Genomic DNA, 19,518 nt, shown 5'->3' on the forward strand with positions numbered 1-19,518 from the left:
CAGGATGTTGATGCAGCTGGCGCCATTTGCTGGTCCCCAAGGCACATTTATGCTATTTATGTCTCCGTTTTTTCATTATTTCCTCTTTTTTTGGTTTAATAAGGATTATACCTTATTATATTATATAGTATAGCCTTCCTGGTATTACCTAAATTTGGATAAGGAAATTGGATCGTTGTTATATTATATAGTATAGCCTTCCTGGTATTACCTAAATTTGGATAAGGAAATTGGATGGTTGAACAACCCTTCCACCCATTCTAAAGACGCCTTCCTATAGAAAGCTAGCAAGTACAGAAGATAGCTTTCCTGTCTCTCTGATGAGCTGGTTTTCTAAGTGCAAGGAAGGGTGTTTTTGTTTTAATCTGGGTTGCATTCAAAGATTCATTCTAAAGGGGTACTATCCCAAAAGCGCAATACCAAGCTAAAAATTGAACTGTAAAGGTAAAGGGACCCCTGACCATTAGGTCCAGTCGTGACAGATTCTGGGGTTGCAGCGCTCATCTCACTTTATTGGCCGAGGGAGCCAGCATACAGCTTCCGGGTCATGTGGCCAGCATGACTAAGCCGCTTCTGGCAAACCAGAGCAGCGCACGGAAACGCCGTTTACCTTCCCTCCGGAGCGGTACCTATTTATCTACTTGCACTTTGACGTGCTTTCGAACTGCTAGGTTGGCAGGAGCAGGGACCGAGCAATGGGAGCTCACCCCGTCAATGCGGGGATTTGAACTGCCGACCTTCTGATAGGTAAGTCCTAGGCTTTGTGGTTTAACCCACAGCGCCACCTGTACGGAACTGTATGGAATGCATAACTTTTAAAAGCTTCCTTTTTTCATTCTTGGCCTCAGTCCTCTCTTTGTGGCAAGCACTCAGAAAAGTAACCGAGCATGCCAGCACTAAGTAAATTTGAATTCAAGGGATAATATAGCTTTCAACTACGAGAAATAAAACCCAACTGGAAAGATCAAGACAAAAAAAAAAAAAAAAAAAAAAAAGGCCAAGGGGAAGAACAGCAAATCCTCTCTTTGTTTGAAATTCTATGAATCAGCTTTGTGGGAAAAGACAAAAGAAAAGAAGGGAAGCTACACCTTTGGAAGCTACAATCACTAAAAACAGATGCTTCAAATTGCCCATAAAAGAGGAGTCCCCAAAAACAGCAGCATAAAACAAGAAGGCAAGCCATACCATTTGCTTCTTCTGAAAGCTCCTCTTATGTTGCTTTTTGCTCTCATCTTCATATGCTAAAACAAAGTCGATTCTTCTTTGGCCATCATTAAAGTAGAGGGAGTCAGGTTTCAGATTAAACTCTGCCTGTAAGGAACAGATCATACCTTTAACATTACAGCCATCTTTACATACTAGAGTGAAAATTCCAACATGCTATCATACAGAACATACCCAGCACAGCTTTGATAAGAGCCTGTGGACTCTCCTTCCTTGGAGTTTTTTAAGGAGAGGTTGGATGGCCATCTGCCATGGATGCTTTAGCTGAGATTCCTGCATTGCAGGGGGTTGGGCTAGATGACCCTGGGGCGGGGGTCCCTTTCAACTCTACAATTCTATGATTCTAAGTTCAAGAAAGTGTACATGTATGTTCAATTGGCTCAGCAGAGCTCTGTGGGAAAACGTTTGGATAACATCACAACATACACGAAACCTATGTGCCGCCCCACAAGGTGTAAAGATTGAATTTTAATCCAATACATGCTGAAGAAATTGTTTTTTTTATATAATGGAATGAATAGTCTACCAAAGCAAAAGCCAATGGAATGCATAAGCTTGTCGCTGCAGATCTTGGAAGCAAACATTGATCTGAATATTTATCTCAAACGTGCACTAAAGCTTTGCCTAGCTGTCTCGAATATGCATACCGGCTTGTGTGTCTCTGTTTGCTAATGTGCCATTGGATGGCTTGAGCAAAAGGGTCACGCTATTTCGCTGGAAAGAATTGCTACACATCCTAGACAAGTGGGCAAGCAACTCTTTACAGAGAGGTGTGCACTAGTGGTTCTCACCTGCACAATGGTTTTGCCACTTAATGTTAAGTACCACATCTTTTACAGCGTGTACTTCTAAAAGCATGTCATAATTCGGTTTTGAAATAGCAATTGTTGTCTTATCCTTTTGTCCTCGTACAAATGTGGATCCGATGTTCAAAACAACACTGCTTTGAATGGTGGCTTCTTGATGCCATCACTGCTATTTTATCCCAGAAATCCACCAAATGAAGAGGCTACTTTGCCCATTCCTAAGGGTAGGGCTGGCTCTGATTTATTACGTGCTGTTGTTTTACCCTTACAGGTGGGGAAATGAGACTGGAAGTCATGGCTTTAAAAAGTGAATAAATCTGCAGCTGGAGCCAAGGGATCCATCCGCGGCTTAAATGAGCAACCTGGAAAAGAGGAGGCCGAGGAGAGATATGATAGCCATCTTCAAATATCTGAAGGGCTGTCACATGGAGGATGGATCAAGCTTGTTTTCTCCTGCTCTGGAAGGTAGGACTTCAAGTTGCAGGAAAGGAGATTCTGCCTAGACATATGGAAAAACACTCTGACAGTAAGAGCTGTTTGACAGTGGAACAGTCTCCTGCGGGATGTTGTGAACTCTCCTTCTTTTAAGCAGAGGTTGGCTAGCCATCTGTCATGGATGCTTTAGTTGAGATTCCTGCATTGCAGGGGATTAAAGCAGATGAGCCTTGGGTACCTTCCAACTCTAAGATTCTGTGATTCTATGATTCTAACCTGATGGTCTGAAGCTGGGAATTGGTCTAGTGAGTTGTTCAGTACTGTGGGTCCTTAGTTCCCACAGAAGAGGTATTATGGGTGTGCAGTGACTAACAAGCAATATGAACCCACTGAACGGGATAGGCCTTTGGTAGGATCCAACAGGGCTCTTCTTAGAATCTCACAGGATTTACCCTTCCTATTATTGCCCTATAAAGAGAAATGGTTGCACATCTCATGCTTTCTAAGCAGTTTCAAAACCTGATACCGATAAACACTTGAGTCAGTACAATATTATTTGCTAGGCAGAGTAAATGTTCAATGTTCAAAGTATCTATGTAGCACTAAAAATAAAGCAATTCAATCTGTGTAATTGCAGTAAGTGGGACTTCTTCGTAGGCAGAGATCCATACTTCTTGTTTCTGGTTAAAAAAATACTAAGAAGATACCAAGAACTGAAATCATTTTGTACTGTTAGATATCCAATGAGATGTGTGAAAGGATGGACTAAATCCATAAAATGCATTTAGTGAAGGATGCTGTATAGTGATTTAAGATGTCCGAACTCTCTTACATACTCAGGACCGCCATACCTTAAGCACCATCTCTCTCTTATGTAATGATCTCAGGCAGGCAAGCAAGTCCCAATAAGAAGTAATGACTCTCTGGCAGTTTTGTGTTACGTTTATTTACAAAAAACACATCCAGAGCATGGCTTCTTGCCTGCTTGCATTGACAATAGTTGGTCAGTCTGAATCTCCACCCCTTTCACAGCAGGAAGGACACCAAATTCCCGCTTTTCCCCTCTTGCCCTTCCGTTGTCCTCTGACCTTATCCAGTCTCCTAGAATGGGGATTGAGAAGCTGGCCTTCCCCCTCTGCACTTCCGCTCAACACACTCTCAGTCGTCTGCTTATCTGCTGATTGCCTAGCAATGCTCTGGCTGCCTCCTAACTCTCCCACTTTTTAAGAGCTGACAGTGTTTTCTTCAGGAAGGGGGGGTCGAACTACGCCTTCTCTGCTCTGTCAACCAGTTCTTACCTGCAGAGTCGCTCTCTCTCTCTCACTTAGCTCAGTTTCTGAGTCTGCCTCTTTCCCTGCACTTGGGTGATCCATGTTACTGACACCTTATAGGAATTGACCTTGACCCTGCAATCATCATCTGAGGCCCTTGTTTATGTGCTTCCTCCATGAAAGGTCTGGAGGGTGGCAACACGAGAGCGGGCCTTTTCTGTGGTGGCTCTCCATTTGTGGAAGGCTCTCTCTAGGGAGGCTTACCTGGTGTCTTTGTGGCATATCCTTAGGTGACAGGCAAAAACATTCCTCTTCGCTCAGGCCTTTGGCTAATGAAACTATCTATGGCCTTTTAAACAATTGGGGTGGGTCTTATTGTTTTCGCTTGTTACTATGGTATACATTTTTGTGGTTTTATATTGTAAAATGCCCTGTGATCCGTGGGTGGTATAGGAATAATAATAATGATAATATGAAGTTACTTTAAACTCAGCCAAAACCCTAAGGCCTCCTTCCATCTTTCACTTCCATTTCCAATTTGGGCTTATAATACGCAGCACTTGCTAATTACTCATGTATTATATTAATACAGCCTTACAACAGTTAATTGGCAATGTTACTGAATGAAAAGAGACCACATAATCTGTTCTAAAACTAAAGCACTGCATGTTATTGACATAGTTATTCCTGAATAATTAACCAGCTATTAATTATCCTAAGAACGTAGAATTAGCATGAATGTTGTTGTGTACTTTCCTATGTAGCCCATGGGGGCCTTATAGGGTTGATATTGTGTGGCATAAGCAAAACAAGATAAAGCAACAAAGCCTGTTGTGGCACTTTAAAGACTAAGTGGTTTATTGTGGTATAAGCTTTATTGGGCAATGAGGCAGTTGGTTTTATTGCGATACATGAACATAGCTAAACCCTGTGAAAGCAAAGCAGTAATTGATCATACAGTACAATTAATTTATTTTTCTTTACGTAATTCTTGCATGTGAGTGTCTCTATTCTCATTTATATTCCTCTTAGTACCATGGTTATCAGTATTTCTGGGATGTTAACTAAGACTCAGAGGTCAAGGGTCAAATACAATTGGGTTCATCTTCAGTCCATTGCTGTCACATCTAATTCCCTAAGCCTGCTAGCACATCCTTCAGAAATGAAGATTCTGAAGTCTCAATATATTCTTCAGTAAAGGGAGATCATAGAACAGATCAAAGTGTCATGTGAGAATGGCCCTGCAAATTCTCCTTCTCTTCAGGCTCCAGACTTCTGAGGGGTCTTGGCACAGTGTCTCCAGTGTCCTTGAAAACCCCAGTGTGACTATGTTTTCCTTTCTTCTGCCACCACTGCCAAAATTGCTGCCACAATAATACTACTTATTGTTCTCCTTGCCAGAACACAAGCACATACACTCCAATATTTCTCTGATGAATATAGAGGTGTCCTATTATTATTACCCCACCCATCTGATTGGGTTGCCCCTGTCACCCTGGACGGCTTCCAACATATATAAAAATGTAATAAAACATTAAACTTTTTTTAAAAAAAACCTTCCCTACACAGGGCTGCCTTCAGATGTATTCTGAAGGTTGCATAGTTACTTATCTTCTTGGCTTGGCCGTTACATAACTCCATACCCTCCATTCCTCCCATGGAAGGGGGCAATATTCCACAAATAGTGGTGGTGATGGGGCCACCACAGAAAAGGCTTTGGAGAAGAAAGCAAAGATAACAACACTTGTTGAAGTAGCACCTACCCATTCTGGCTTATGCAGTGGTTGCTGGCCGGGCATTGTTCCATAGCTCTGAAAGACATCTTGTTCCACTTCTTCCAAGACTAAAATAATACAGAAGAGATGGTTTAGTTACAGCCTTCAATTTTGTGACATCTTCTTCATTTTGGGGTGAAATTCTCAGCTTTGCCCTTTCATTCCTACCACTGAGAGTTAAGAACATAATATGCTACATTAGGTTCATGAACCCAGATTATGTTCCTACATCAATCTCAGTTCCCTATAAATATATAAAGCCCAATTTTGCTTTACGCCAGCATGGCCAATAATAAGGGATTATGGGAGCTGTAGTTCAAAACATATGGACAGGACTATGTTGGTTATCCAGTAAACGTAGTTTTAAGAACACAGATGGGCAGTCATCCCCAGGAGACTTTTTTGAACATGGGTGTGCCTTCTGGAAACATTACTGTACTATAAAAAGTGATGTAAAGGTAGATAAAGCACATTTATCTTACAATAAGATTGATGTGAAACCAGTGATATAGTTGTTTCTAACAGGATGAATTTTAAGTTTGGCTGCAGAGTTCAGTGAGCACTCTACTGCTTCATGGTGAAAGTTTGTGGTAAAATAAAGGCTATATTTTAAGCAGTGCTTTTTTTCTGGGGGTACGCATACCCCTAAACATTTTTTGAATCTAAGTTTGGCTTCATTGAGGGGCAGTATGAGTAGGAAAATGAGAGTACCCCTATATATGTATATATGGGGGAAAGCACTGATTTTAAGCATGTGTTCAGTTTAATTCTCACTTGGTATCTTGCTTGAGAAACAGATTCTCTTAACTCTGGGCAAGAGTAAAAGTAATGCTGCTGTTTTTTCTGAACCGTAATTATTTCCAGACGGCTAGTCTTTTGCAGCAAAAACAACTGAGAGTCCAGCAGTACTTTAAATACTTATTGTGGCATAAGCTTTCATGGATCACAGTTCACTTCCTTCTACCCCTTCCCTGCTCTCTCTTTTGTGAATTCCTCATCAGAGTTTTGGTTAATTACTATTGGCTCTGCATTGCACTGGAGAAAATTTCAATTTACTCTTAAATTTCCACTTATTTATTTATATCATCATATTCCCATGGAGACAAACGAAGGATAAACAAGAAAATATGCAGATCATTATGTAACAAAACACCCACAGAAGATGGCAAGGTAAGGGTTTAAACAGGCAATTATTAGGAGTATGCACTGGACTGGCATCAAGATTTGGCTTGGGTCCATATTTGGTAAGGGGAGGGGTGCCTCCTAGTCCACCACAAAACTATTCTATGTATCCTACTCAAGAGAGACAAAACTGAGAAAAGAGCAACAAGCATGTGAGTTCAATGTGTTTATTCCCATCAACATCCTTCCCATAAACCACTGTGATTAGACAGCCACAGTGAAATAATTCCCTCTGATTAAATGCCCTGTGTCCTTCACAGTGGGCTATCCTTCTCCTCACCCCTCTCCCCCAGCCCCAGCTTGACCAAGGGCATTTCCTATTAGAATGGTTTTGCTTTTTTGCAAAAGAAAGAAAGAAAAGGTCTGTGGTGTTTTGGTTTTTTTGCAAGCAAGGAGACAAAGTGCCACAAGGCTTAGGGGAATTTGTGGGATAGGGAACTGGCAGAGATCCTATCTCATCTTGGGTAAACCCTCCAAACACTACGAGGCACTCTGATTCAACTCAAGGTTCATATAAAGCATGAGCAATTGAACTTGCTTTCAAAAATACATGCCCTTTGCAACAGGTCAGTGTGTTAGTCTTAGGCTGCAGTTATAAACACCCTTGGGATGCGGGTGGCACATTGGGTTAAACCACAGAGCCTAGGACTTGCTGATCAGAAGGTCGGCGGTTCAAATCCCTGTGACGGAGTGAGCTCCCATTGCTTGGTCCCTGCTCCTGCCAACCTAGCAGTTCGAAAGCATGTCAAAGTGCAAGTAGATAAATAGGTACCGCTCCAGCGGGAAGGTAAACGGCGTTTCCGTGTGATGCTCTGGTTGCCAGAAGCGGCTTAGTCATGCTGGCCACATGGCCAGGAAGCTGTACGCTGGCTCCCTTGGCTAATAAAGTGAGATGAGCGCTGCAACCCCAGAGTCAGTCATGACTAGACCTAATGGTCAGGGGTCCCTTTACATTTTACCTTTATAAACCTTATGATGGAGTAAGCCCCACTGCACATAATAGGGCATCTGAGAAAACATGTGTAGCAAGGATAAGCAGCAATTTTGCATTCCCTCTTGGACAACCCTCCAGATGTCACATCTCCATGGTACGTGTGATCAGAACAAGAGGCACACCCCACACTTTCTCTCACACATACACAAAGTGCGCACACGCACAACACATACCCCCCCCCCACATGCACACACATATCAGGCATGTAAAAGTCTCACTTTCCCCCACCCCAGCAATTAGGGATGGACAAAAGCATTTCAGCGTTTTTCAACCCTACTTGCCAGAGGGAAGTGATGAGGAGATTTCACCCCTCCCATATCCAAGAATCTGCTGATGTGCTCTGCTGATTCTCCAGAGAGGAGGGGCGGTTTCTGCTCTCTACTTATTCCGCTCCAGCCACACATCAAAGTCAGAGAGAGAGAGACTGAGTGTTAGAGAGAGATCGTGTGTATAGATAAGGTTGCTGCTAAGAGCAGCTGCAGACACTCAGCATTTTTCGTTTAGACCTCATTTAGATAGAATAAAAGAAGATATTCTACAGAGCTGCTCTCCGAGTCGTTTATGCTCCGCTATACTCTGCTGTACTCTGCTGTGTGACGACTGTCTTCTTGTTGGAGTGAATTCAGTGCTCACAACTCTAAGCTGTGAGTCCACAGCACTTTGACCTGTTCCTGTGCAGAAGGTGGTCTCTGGAAGTGCTACCCAGCTCGCCTAGCCCAGTCGGGGCTGAAGTGTGTGAGTCCAGTTGGTGGCACTGGCTCAAGGGCGATGCTGACAAGTGTGTGTGATCTTCACAGAGACTGCAAGTAGGGAAGGAAGATCACATCTGTGAAACAATCAGGCTTCAAAAAACCAGCCTACCACTGGCACCCGTAGAAGTCTGTTTTCAAATCCATTTGGAGACCATTTCTGGTAGGGGAGGATGCTCAAACTGTGGCAGGGAATGAAAGTGTTAACCTTTCCATACACAGCTGTGATCTTCTGAAAATATACCACCACCATTAAACTTGAAAACAGTCTTCTGTTTCCAGTTTCCTACTGCTGGTGCACAGGTGTGCATTGTTAAACACTTGTGTTTGTGTATATTTACCTGCAGCACTGGTGTAACATTATGTAACTTTTCACAGTCTTGATAACACTATGCAATTGCTGTCACAGCATTTGAAAGACTGAGCCATAAGTCACACTTTGTTTTAAAGGAAAGAAATGTGATTGTCCATGAAAAATTCAGACGGAGGGACTTCGCATGCAATACATGGGAGTTGTTATGCACTTGCTGGGAGAGTGTCAAATGCCCAAAGGGAATATCTCTGTTGTGGAGATATGAATAGTTCAGTTGGTTAGACAAAGTGCTGATAACACCAAGGTTGCAGGTTCGATCCCTGTATGTGACAGCTGCATATTCCTGCATTTCAGTGGGTTGAACTAGGTGATTCTCATGGTCCCTTCCAACTCTACGATTCTATGAAATAGTGTAGCTGGTTTGATATCACTTTTAGTATCCCACATAGGGGTGCCAGGTACTTAAAAGGATCAAAGCATTGACTTAAGACATAAATTTGCATATGCTAATATATTTGTGTAAATTTAGATTTTTAAAGAAATTACGGTTGTGGTTGCCTTGCACTTTGCAGTTTGCCCTGCCTCCCTGTAAGTATTGTGGGTTTTTTTGTAATTAAAAAGAAGGAGGAGGAAAGGGCAGAAGATTCAGGGTTCAGGTCCTCTAGATAACAACCTAAAAACATCCCAGTGGACACCCTGTGTACCAAAATGAGCTATGGAGAGGGGAAGATTCCGCCAAAGTTTGCAAACATTTCAAATCATGTTTTAAGTGATATGGCTTTTTGCTGGCCTAGATAAAATTGCTTGAAATTGTGTAGAAACTACTTTGTACAAATGGATTTGTATAATAAAAACTTGCCATGAGAACTGGGCAGAAACTATAGCCTAGTATAACTTATAAAACATATCTAGGATTAGAGATGCAAGTTGTGGCAACCTACTCTTCATATTGTTTAAGCTTCTTAACGTTTCTTCCAGAAGTGGATAATTCCATTTCCTGCCTGCTATTCTGGGGGTGGTGTCGTATTTGCTCCAGGGAGGGAAACAAGAAAATATTTCAAGCAATTTCCCACCAACATTAAATTTCAAAAATATGAGTCATAACTTAAAATGTTGGTCCTGTTCAATGATCTCAATTGGTTGGCTCTTAAACCAAGAGTAGAGTTTGGTGCAGATGTGGGAATTATGGTGAGAGCTTTGAAAGTGTAACATTTTAAAAGCCTCCCCCACACCCTAAAAAGGCATTCAAGGAGAAACCTTTGAGTGAGTTTATAATATAAACCATGAATCTTAAAAAGGATCCTTGCAGCACTGCAGAATACCCACAGTATATTTTCCACTAGCACTGTTAAACAATTGCTATCAAGTACTGATTTATTTTTTTTCAAGGAAGGTAAACTGCTTCTGTGAAATGTGAAAACTTTTAGACACCTAAAGCAACTTAGGCCACTTTGAAAAAGACATCATTTTACTCCACCCGCCTTCCCAGAAGCAACAGTTGGTAGCTCGTGTTATATATTCAGTGGTCTGTGTTTGCCTGAGCTGGAATCTGGACTAAGGATTCTGAGCTCCTGTGTTCTGATTTGCTACATGTTGTCCAATCACAGAGCATTTCAGGATTTGGGCCTCTGCCATTGGCCCTTGAACTCTGAGTCAGGATTTGCAGTTTGGAAGGTTAGACAGCCAATTACATTGGGAGTGAAAGCTGTAGCTAGATGATCTTGCACCCCTGGCAGATTGCACCCCCTAGCCATGGACAAATTAGCTCTTCTTTTTGCCTCTTCCTCCAACCCCCCTCCATTTATTCAATTCACCCTCTATTTAAAACCTTTTCTTATGAGGCAATAATGAATATTTTTATTTACAGACATATTTGTGGACATATTTTAAAGCCGATTTTGTGGGGGCCCTCGCCTGCGCCCCTGGCAGGGGCCCACCTCACCACCCCCTAGCTATAGCCCTGCTGGGAGTGGGAGTGGCCCAGGCTTTTAGAAGTGTATATAAGCAGTTGCTTTGCCTCTGTTTCCCAGTTATGTAGTTCAATAAATGTTCTTGCTGTTATTACTGTGTCTTGCCTCGTGGGAGCCCACCTACTGGATCTCATGCATTTAATCATACCATGTGCCAAATAGCAGGAGGGAAAGCTTAAGTAGTGCAGAGATATGTATCCTAAAGTAACACCAAGGTACCCTGGGAAAAAGGTGGGAGAAGATTGGGGGGGGGCGGCGGATTAAAATAGCAGACCATTCAAGGTGAGTCAGGGCAAAACAGAAATATGTCATCTCCACCATCCCCACCACATTAAAGTGGCCCTTGGGATTTTGTTATTTATGTTATGGCATAACGTTTGGTTCAGCTGTAAGTTTGCACTTGACAAGAATGTTAAACATACATGCCTGAGCCTGCCTCATACCAGAAGCTACTCTCTGAACATGACTCTGAGAGTTCCTACCGCTATTAGATCACAGAAACTGCTACTTTAATTATATCAAACGTGCCAAGAACATGCTTGGAAAGGATGTATGTACTATTAAGCTCCACCCTTGAAGTTCAACAAAGATTGAAAACAATGAAAAGCTACGTGGAAACCTCCCTAGATTAGCATTAAGGCATACTTAAAGCAAAAATATACATGTAGAAAAGACAAAAATTGCTTCTTTTTCAGGCTTCCCTTCTTTTTCATGAAACATTGAACATGTCATTGAGGAAGAAGGTCTGCTCTAAACCATGTTGGAAGGGAAATATCTCTTATTGTGTTACAGAATTTCCCCCCCCCCCAAATGCAATATGATATTTAATTGAATATTTCTATTTATTTATTATTCAGATGCTATGTGATATGAATTAAGAACTCTGCATTTCTCTACATGACTAGTCTTTCTTTTCTGCATCCTTCTTTCCCAGGCTGTTTTCCTCAGTTCGGCCCCAGTGGTAAGCAGTGTAAATATTGCATGCTTAAATGTATGATTAACAAACACACATGTCAATTATGGCTCACATTATGACTTTTCTGCTGCTTAACTTACTACTGTTACTTCTGCATCTGTGCAGCAAGTTTTGTGGATTCTGGATTGACTCCCTTCAAAAAGCGCTTCCTTCCATATTGTTCTCTGGAAAAATCCCACCACTCCATCCCCTTTGAAACTCCTGCATATAACATAAAAAGGTTTGCTGCCTCTCAATCAAGCATGCACTTTCTTCTTGAGACTTCCGTTCCTTACAGTTCCATTAGCTGTTTTTCTTACCTGGCTGCTGTTCTTCCATGTGGCTCCAGAATTAAGCTCTTTTGGCAGCACTGGGTGGCTGGTGATGTGATTCACTTTTGCCAATTAAGAAGCAGAGTCCCACACAAGCTACAGCTGCTCTTTCCTACACTTGAGAAGGACAACAATTTCACCTTGAAAAGAACTGGTGTTTGTTTGCCCTATTAACGGTGGGAATGCAGGAGGGGAGAATGAAGCAAATTTCCTAAATGGAAATAGCAAGGTGTTTATTCTATCTCAAGAAGCTTTGTACAAATTCTTTCTTAGCGAGCAAAGTGTCCCAACATCTTGAAAAACCTGACTGACTGGATCAACATGAGAATATACCGCTCTACAAGAAACTGGGGGCGGGGAAAAGTGTTCCCAAATTCTTCCTTTTCAGTTACAGAGCTCAGAAGCATTATGATGACAAGACGTAAAAGCTGGAAAGTATACAATGTAAACTCTAAATGACAGTGCTCTAATTTGCACCATCTAATCCACATGAAATCAATTAACAGTGGACATAACATACTCAAAGACCAGTAGTTTTTGTGTGTGGTTTTTTGCTAGCATGTGTAAAAGAACACTTATTCTCCTTTGATTTAAGGTTTTATGCCTTTTGGGATTGTTCCCCCCCCCCCGCCAATTTGGACATAAAAAAAATCAACAGATTATATTTGTAGCATGAAGAAGAGGCCCTGTCTCCAAACAATTTAAGACTTGCAAGCTTTTTCTGCACAAAAAAACTGTAACAAACATGGCTGGGTTGGTACCACTTTACAAACGTGACTTGCAAATATTAGTAACACAGTTATGCCATATAGCCAAACAAGTAAGCTACTTTCTTCTTCTGACAATGTAACATTGAAGATGTCTTTTTGAGGCTTACATTGTGGTTATGTCCTGTAGTGTTTTTATTTCCAGACAGAAATATTTTGATAGGCTGTTATTTCCCCTACAGGAGACCAGGATTCAAATCCCACTTTATCCACTGACCTATTATGTATAAGCCATTGTGACTCAACCACAATTTCTTATCTGTAAAATGGGAATCTTACCTAAATTTCTCATATTTGTGAAAAACTATAAGATGAAGAATTACAGAATAAGTTGTTGTTTTTTAGTATATGGATTACAGATTCATCCCCCTCCCACTCAAAAAACTGTGCTAGGTTTGTGGGGGCTCCTTTCCCTTTCCCTTCTTCTCTCTTCCAAACCAACTATGGAGACTGTAAAATTGCATATGGTGGCAAGAATTATTTAATGGTGACAACTCCATATTGTTCTAGTTAGTGCACTTTCAATGCTGTTAATTTTTAACCACGGTCCCTGTTCTAATATACATTTGACTATATAGACGAACACTGGTCAGACAGTTGCATGGCTAATGTATAAACACATCCTAGAAGCAGTGATGTGCTTCTTCCTCAGTTGCAACCAGAAATAATGAAACACTCTGAGATAAGCTACATAACAGGCTCTGCACTCTGAATGGGGGCATTTGGGGCTATTTGAAGCTGACTAAGAGTTTGTACAGTTGGCCTGGGGGGAATTGCCATGATTTGAGGAGAATATTTTGATGAATGACACCTCCGTGGCCCATTAGACAGGCTGCTTAGATGGAACAATTCATCATATTTCTCATATGCTACATGCATCATTTTTTATAGGTAGCATTGTATTTGGAAAAGTAAACCTGCCAAAAATAATGATTACAGCTGCAAGCAAACTCAGGGGCATTGCTATGGGAACTATCTCACATTTTAGATCCATTTAAATGGTTATGGGTCAGGAAACTGTTGAATAATGTATCTGTAAAACAGATCTACACTTAGATGCTAACCTGCCAACAGATATATACACAGAGGAAACCACTGCAGCACAAATAAGATGAAACAGCTTTTCTTTCTGCTGTGCTACAGAGCTTGGGATTAGCAGCTGATCTTGACGGACAGCTTCCCTCTGCTCAAGTCCTGTGTATGCCTGATATAAGATACAACAGAATCAATAATCAAACCCCCCAATACAAACCCTTTATACAGTCTGCTTGGGATTCACATGTTACTAAATCTATTCCGCAAACCCATGGCAACCTTATAGCATCAAGTACATTGTTTATACTTAATGACATTTTCTCACAATAAAATGGGATATACCCTGTTGCGTTGTTTATTTGAAAACAACAACACTTTAGGCCACTTTTGGAGACATTTTCCAGCCAGAGTGGTTTACAAACACGAAACAGCATGAAAAGCAAACAATAATACAAAAAGTTTAAGCTTTAAAAAGCTTAAGGTTCTTAGGGAAAACTCTTCATAAAAAAACCACCCAAAGCCATCACCCAGCCAGTAAAACATCACTCCTAGAACAACAAATGAAAAAGAGAGGCTTCAATGTCTTCCAAAAACCCTGCAGCATAGTAACCTTGCACAGATCTGATGGAATGGAATTCCAAAGTCTTGCAGGCACCGTAGAAAAGAACCTCTCTTTCCTGTCGACTTCCACCTAAGCAACCTAAAAGGTGAATATGTCAGGGAGCCTCTGAATCAAATCCTAAAGTTTGGGCAGGATAGTGCAGGTGGTACAAAAAGGAACTCGGTGCCAAACTGTTTAGGGCTTTCAAAGTAAAAACCAGCACTTTAAATTGAGCCCAGAAACACACCAGTGCATAGCACAGTTACATACGCTTCAGGTTACATATGCTTCAGGTTACAGACTCCGCTAACCCAGAAATAGTACCCCGGGTTAAGAACTTTGCTTCAGGATGAGAACAGAAATTGTGCTCTGGTGGCGCAGCAGCAACAGGAGACCCCATTAGCTAAAGTGGTGCTTCAGGTTAAGAACAGTTTCAGGTTAAGAACGGACCACCAGAACGAATTAAGTACATAACCTGAGGTACCACTGTGTAACAATGATGACTGCCTAGCCTCCATGGATTCTGGCACATTCTGAGTTTCTGAAATGTTTTCAAAGACAGCCCCTTGTGTTGTGCATCATACTGTGGCAATGTCAGTTCTCTCCAGATAGGGCTGCAGTTTGTGTACCAGCTTAAAGATGGTGGAAAAGCACTGCTGGCCACTGAAACACCACTTGGTTTGAATCCAGCAACACTGCCAAACTGCACGTTTGGCCTTTATGGGAGAGTGTCTCAGACATTTACTTGAAGGTCCTGATTTTGATTTTTGTTTTAAAAAGTGGTGAGAGAAGCTAGTAAAATTATGAACGATGGATTAATCACATTCAATTTTTGTATGAGACAAGTTTAATCCCGGTGGCTACAAACAGCTGAGCTACCACTTTCTGTGTTTTAAACATGCTCATGATGTGCATAGCACAGTTGGTTAAAGTGTGGTGCCAATAACACCAAGGTTGCAGGTTTGATCCCCATATGAAACAACAAATATTCTTGCATTGCAGGGGGTTGAATTAGATGATCATCAGGGTCCATTCCAACTCTACATACAATCTATGATTCTATGGCAGTGGAAACTTCATTTCATCTTACTCCTTTCGCGTGTTTTTTCTTGCAAAATCTCTGCTCACAAGGTAGGTTGGCTAAACGCTCCCATACCATCAGTTCTCATGAAAGGGCAAGTTTCTGGACCAAACATAATAATGCTAGAATTAAGGTTTCTAAAAATTATCTCACAGTTATTGTACGTCAAGGGAAAGGCTATGTGTACAGATCTCCTTCTCTTGCCCTTCCTTGGTATATGTTATCACTCTGTCGAAAGAGTTTCACAAGTGTGCTATAGAAACCTGATGAGCATTTGCTATGCTAAGAAGTAACTCAGGTTTCCTTACAGCACCCCTAAGTACTCCTTACTGTTGATGCTGGACCCCACAAATCCTGAAGCCAGCACTGCATGAAGATGCCCTTCTGTGGGAGTGCTGTGGAATGACATCCAGATGGCCCCTTTATCACCTGAAGGTGGTGATTTTAGCCACACTGGAAATAAGGATTACAGTGGTACCTCGGGTTACATACGCTTCAGGTTACACACTCCACTAACCCAGAAATAGTGCTTCAGGATAAGAACAGAAATCGGGCTCTGGCGACACGGCGGCAGCAGGACGCCTCTTTAGCTAAAGTGGTGCTTCAGGTTAAGAACAGTTTCAGGTTAAGAACGGACCTCCGGAATGAATTAAGTACTTAACCCGAGGTACCACTGTACTGTGTTACTGCAAAATCTGAAATGGGACTCAGGTGGCTTTAAAAGGATTAAGACAAATTCATGGATGACTGGGTAAAGAACCCCTGGAAGGTTAAGTCCAGTCAAAAGTGACTATGGGGTTGTGGTGCTAATCTCGCTTTCAGGCTGAGGGAGCCGGCGTTTGTCCACAGACAGATTTCCAGGTCATGTGGCCAGCATGACTAAACCACTTTTGGCACAATGGAACACCGTGATGGAAACCAGAGTACACGGAAATGCCGCTTACCTTCCCGTCGCAGCGGTACCTATTTATCTACTTGCACTGACGTGCTTTCAAACTGCTAGTTTGGCAGGAGCAGGGACCGAGCAATGGGAGCTCACTCCATCACGAGGATTCAAATTGCTGAGCTTCTGATTGGCAAGCTCAAGAGGCTCAGTGGTTTAGACCACAGTGCCACCCACGTCCCTTATGGAGCAATAGGTGTCAATTACAATAATTGAAGTAGCATAAGATGCTGAGAACAAACAACAAAGGAAGGCTACCATTATTATGGTGTGGAGGCTTCCTATGGGCATCTCATACTACAGGAGACTGAATGAATGGACCTTTAGTCTGACCATGCCAAGGCAATTGTTACACTCTTAAAAGCTGGATTATAAATGCTGGGTATTAAGAGCTAGATCACAAGGAGCAGTGCATAGCTATTTTTATGACCTAAACCAGACGGAAATGGTGCCGCCAGAAGTTATTCTGTGCTCTTGCTGATTCACACAAGCACTCCTTCCTATGGTCTTTCATATCACATGCAGAATATTAGCGGCATTTGCGGGTGTGAAATGGCCCAGATAATGTTCAATATAAATCAGAGCTGCACTGAATAATAAAAAAGGAACAAGTGTAGTACAGAAGGATTTCCTTTTGTTTGCTTTTTTGGCTCTTGCCTTTGCTTTTTGTGCCAGCAAGTCACTTCAATTAGTATTCTAGCATGAGCCCGGTACTTTAATAGTGTGGCAGAGGAAGTTGCATATTAACCCTTCTCCTGTGCATATGCTGTAGCTTAATATGTTTTGCTTGAACGGCAATTGAATCGCCCTCTTGTCCATCTGCAATTACTCTTCGACAGACATTCATTTTGCATTCACTGCTGAAGACAAGGGTTGACTGAAATGTTCCTTAATTAATATGTAGCTGGTTACTAAACATACACACAGAAATGAAGAAAAACAGTGACATTACTGAGATAAAACTGGCAGTTTCGGGGAACTTGAGTCCTGCACGTGTCCATAAAACACAGATGGAAAATATCTCAGCATAGAAATAAAACAGAAAAAGATGCCAACATAGTTTAAAGGCCAGATGCAGTATTAACTCATCATGTCCAAGATCTAAACTTAGCACAGATAAGACTATGTTTCCTCAGTTAGGTCTTTGGGAGGGGGGCAATATATTTCCTAAGGGCAAGAAACTGCATTTAAGATATCTTTCTTGAGCTGCATACCGTACAGCTTACTTTTCTATTAACCCTTTCTGATAGAAGTACGGATTAATAGAAGTTCTGATATGATAAGGTGAATGCCATGCTTCCAATTTGTTGCTGCTTCTTTAAGGGTTACTTATATATGCTGCAATAAAGCTGCTGTATCTAAAAACCGACTCTGTTACAGATGTTTCCATGAACCTGGCTGATACACTTTAGTTCCTAACACTTTTTAACGTAATAGCCATTACCCTTAGCCCCTCTTCCCCAGTCAGTCTTGCCACTAGCTACTGTGGACCACCTTTGAGCCAGGCTTACAGGCAGTTCTGGTCAGCTCCTTGCTGAATTCTTCTTACTGTCTTCACTCCCCACCTTCAGCTTAAGGTTAATGATTTTGCTCTTTTAAGGCAGACTATTATTTTCAGCTTCCTCCAGCCTGGATAGTCTCTTTCCCATCTGCTTCTGCTTCACCTTTAGCCTCCGGCTTCTTCTTCTCAGCCAGTCTCACCCTCTGTCTTCTTCATATCTGGTCAGCAGTCTCTCTCAATATGAGTAGATTATGTTGGGAAACTGCCAGGGAGATAGTGTCCATCTGAGCCCCCAAGCCGGCTGCCGGACGATCCATCGGCCTCCCGTAGTCACGCAGATCCAACAGTTAGCGGCACGAAGCCTTAGAAATAGATAGGCTGCATTCCAGGCTTGTGCACAATGTTTATCAGCAGAAACACAGGCAGAAAGCTGCACCGCAGAAGAGCATAATTTACAGACTTTATTTAGCGTAGAACAGAACAAAAGAAAACGTGACCGTTCTGTGTCAGCATCTCTGGCCAACTGGCAAAAACGAAAGGAATATCAGAACATAAACATCCTGTGACTAGGACATGCGCAGACTCTGTGACTTACAAAGCCTGCTCCCTTTTAAGGTGGAACGGAAATATCCTAACAGATTAGGCCTATTTATGTCCCAGCTTGTCTGTCCACTAACCAATCAGATTTGAGAGGCGTAGAGACCTCCCCGCCAATCAGGCCATTTTCCCTGTCCAATGCATAATTAATAATTTCTGCCCAATAAGCCAATCAGAAGTGTAATTTACAATACAGTGGTACCTTGAGTTACAAACGCCTCAGGTTACAAACGCTTCAGGTTACAAAGTCCGCTAACCTGGAAGAGTTACCTTGAGTTGAGAACTTTGCCCCAGGATGAGAACAGAAATTGTGTGCTGGTGGCGCAGCGGCAGCAAGAGGCCCCATTAGTGAAAGCATGCCTCTAGTTAAGAAGTTTCAGGTTAAGAACGGACCTCCGTTAAGAATTAGTGGATTAAGTTCATAACTAGAGGTACCACTGTACTCTCCATATTGCAAAACCAACCAACCAACCACTTTCCAACAGACGAGTTTCAGGTACTTACATAGTAGCCCTCTTCTTCTTCTTCTTCTTCTTTCACTTGTAGCCGAGTAAGATGGTTTTCCATGAACATGGTCTTAAGAATTCTGCACCCACACGTCCTTCCACAGTGGGGACATAGGTTTCCGAGTGGGAGTTAATCATGGTGACGGTTTGCCAACTGTGCCTTCCTCTTAGCACGTTTTTCCTTTTTGTCCTGAGTTTGAGCATCTTCAAAGCCCATGACACCTTTGCTAAAGGCTGTTCTCCAATTGGAGCGCTTGCAGGCCAGTGTTTCCCAATTGTTGGCGTTTATACTACATTTTTAAAGATTTGCCTTGAGAGAGTCTTTCCATTTTTAAGTTCTGAATACAGTAGTTGCTTTGGAATACGATAATCAGTCATCCGAGCAACATAACCAGTCCAACAAAGTTGATGTTGAAGAATCGTTGCTTTGACATTAGTTCACCTGTCTTCCCAAGTGAAGTGTAAATTTTTTTGGAGACAC

General features: G+C 41.9%; 1 protein-coding gene across 2 annotated transcripts in view; it reads right to left on the reverse strand.

The window, feature by feature from the left end:
- Window positions 1–19,518, reverse strand: part of ANO6 (anoctamin 6) — a 69,393-nt gene that overhangs the window by 39,826 nt on the left and 10,049 nt on the right. The window contains exons 1-3 of one of the 2 annotated variants that reach the window (XM_081211517.1): window positions 11,995–12,311; window positions 5,500–5,579; window positions 1,186–1,311 (exon numbers count right to left, since the gene is read on the reverse strand). In XM_081211517.1, the coding sequence (XP_081067643.1) occupies window positions 1,186–1,311; window positions 5,500–5,579; window positions 11,995–12,013 (225 nt within the window). In that variant the 5' untranslated portion in view covers window positions 12,014–12,311. Of the gene's footprint in view, window positions 1–1,185; window positions 1,312–5,499; window positions 5,580–11,994; window positions 12,312–19,518 lie in introns of those variants that run through there. The other variant, XM_081211516.1, reaches the window with a different exon arrangement.

This window comes from Podarcis bocagei (genome assembly GCF_964188305.1).
Source record: "Podarcis bocagei genome assembly, chromosome: 10".
Lineage (NCBI taxonomy): Eukaryota > Metazoa > Chordata > Lepidosauria > Squamata > Lacertidae > Podarcis > Podarcis bocagei.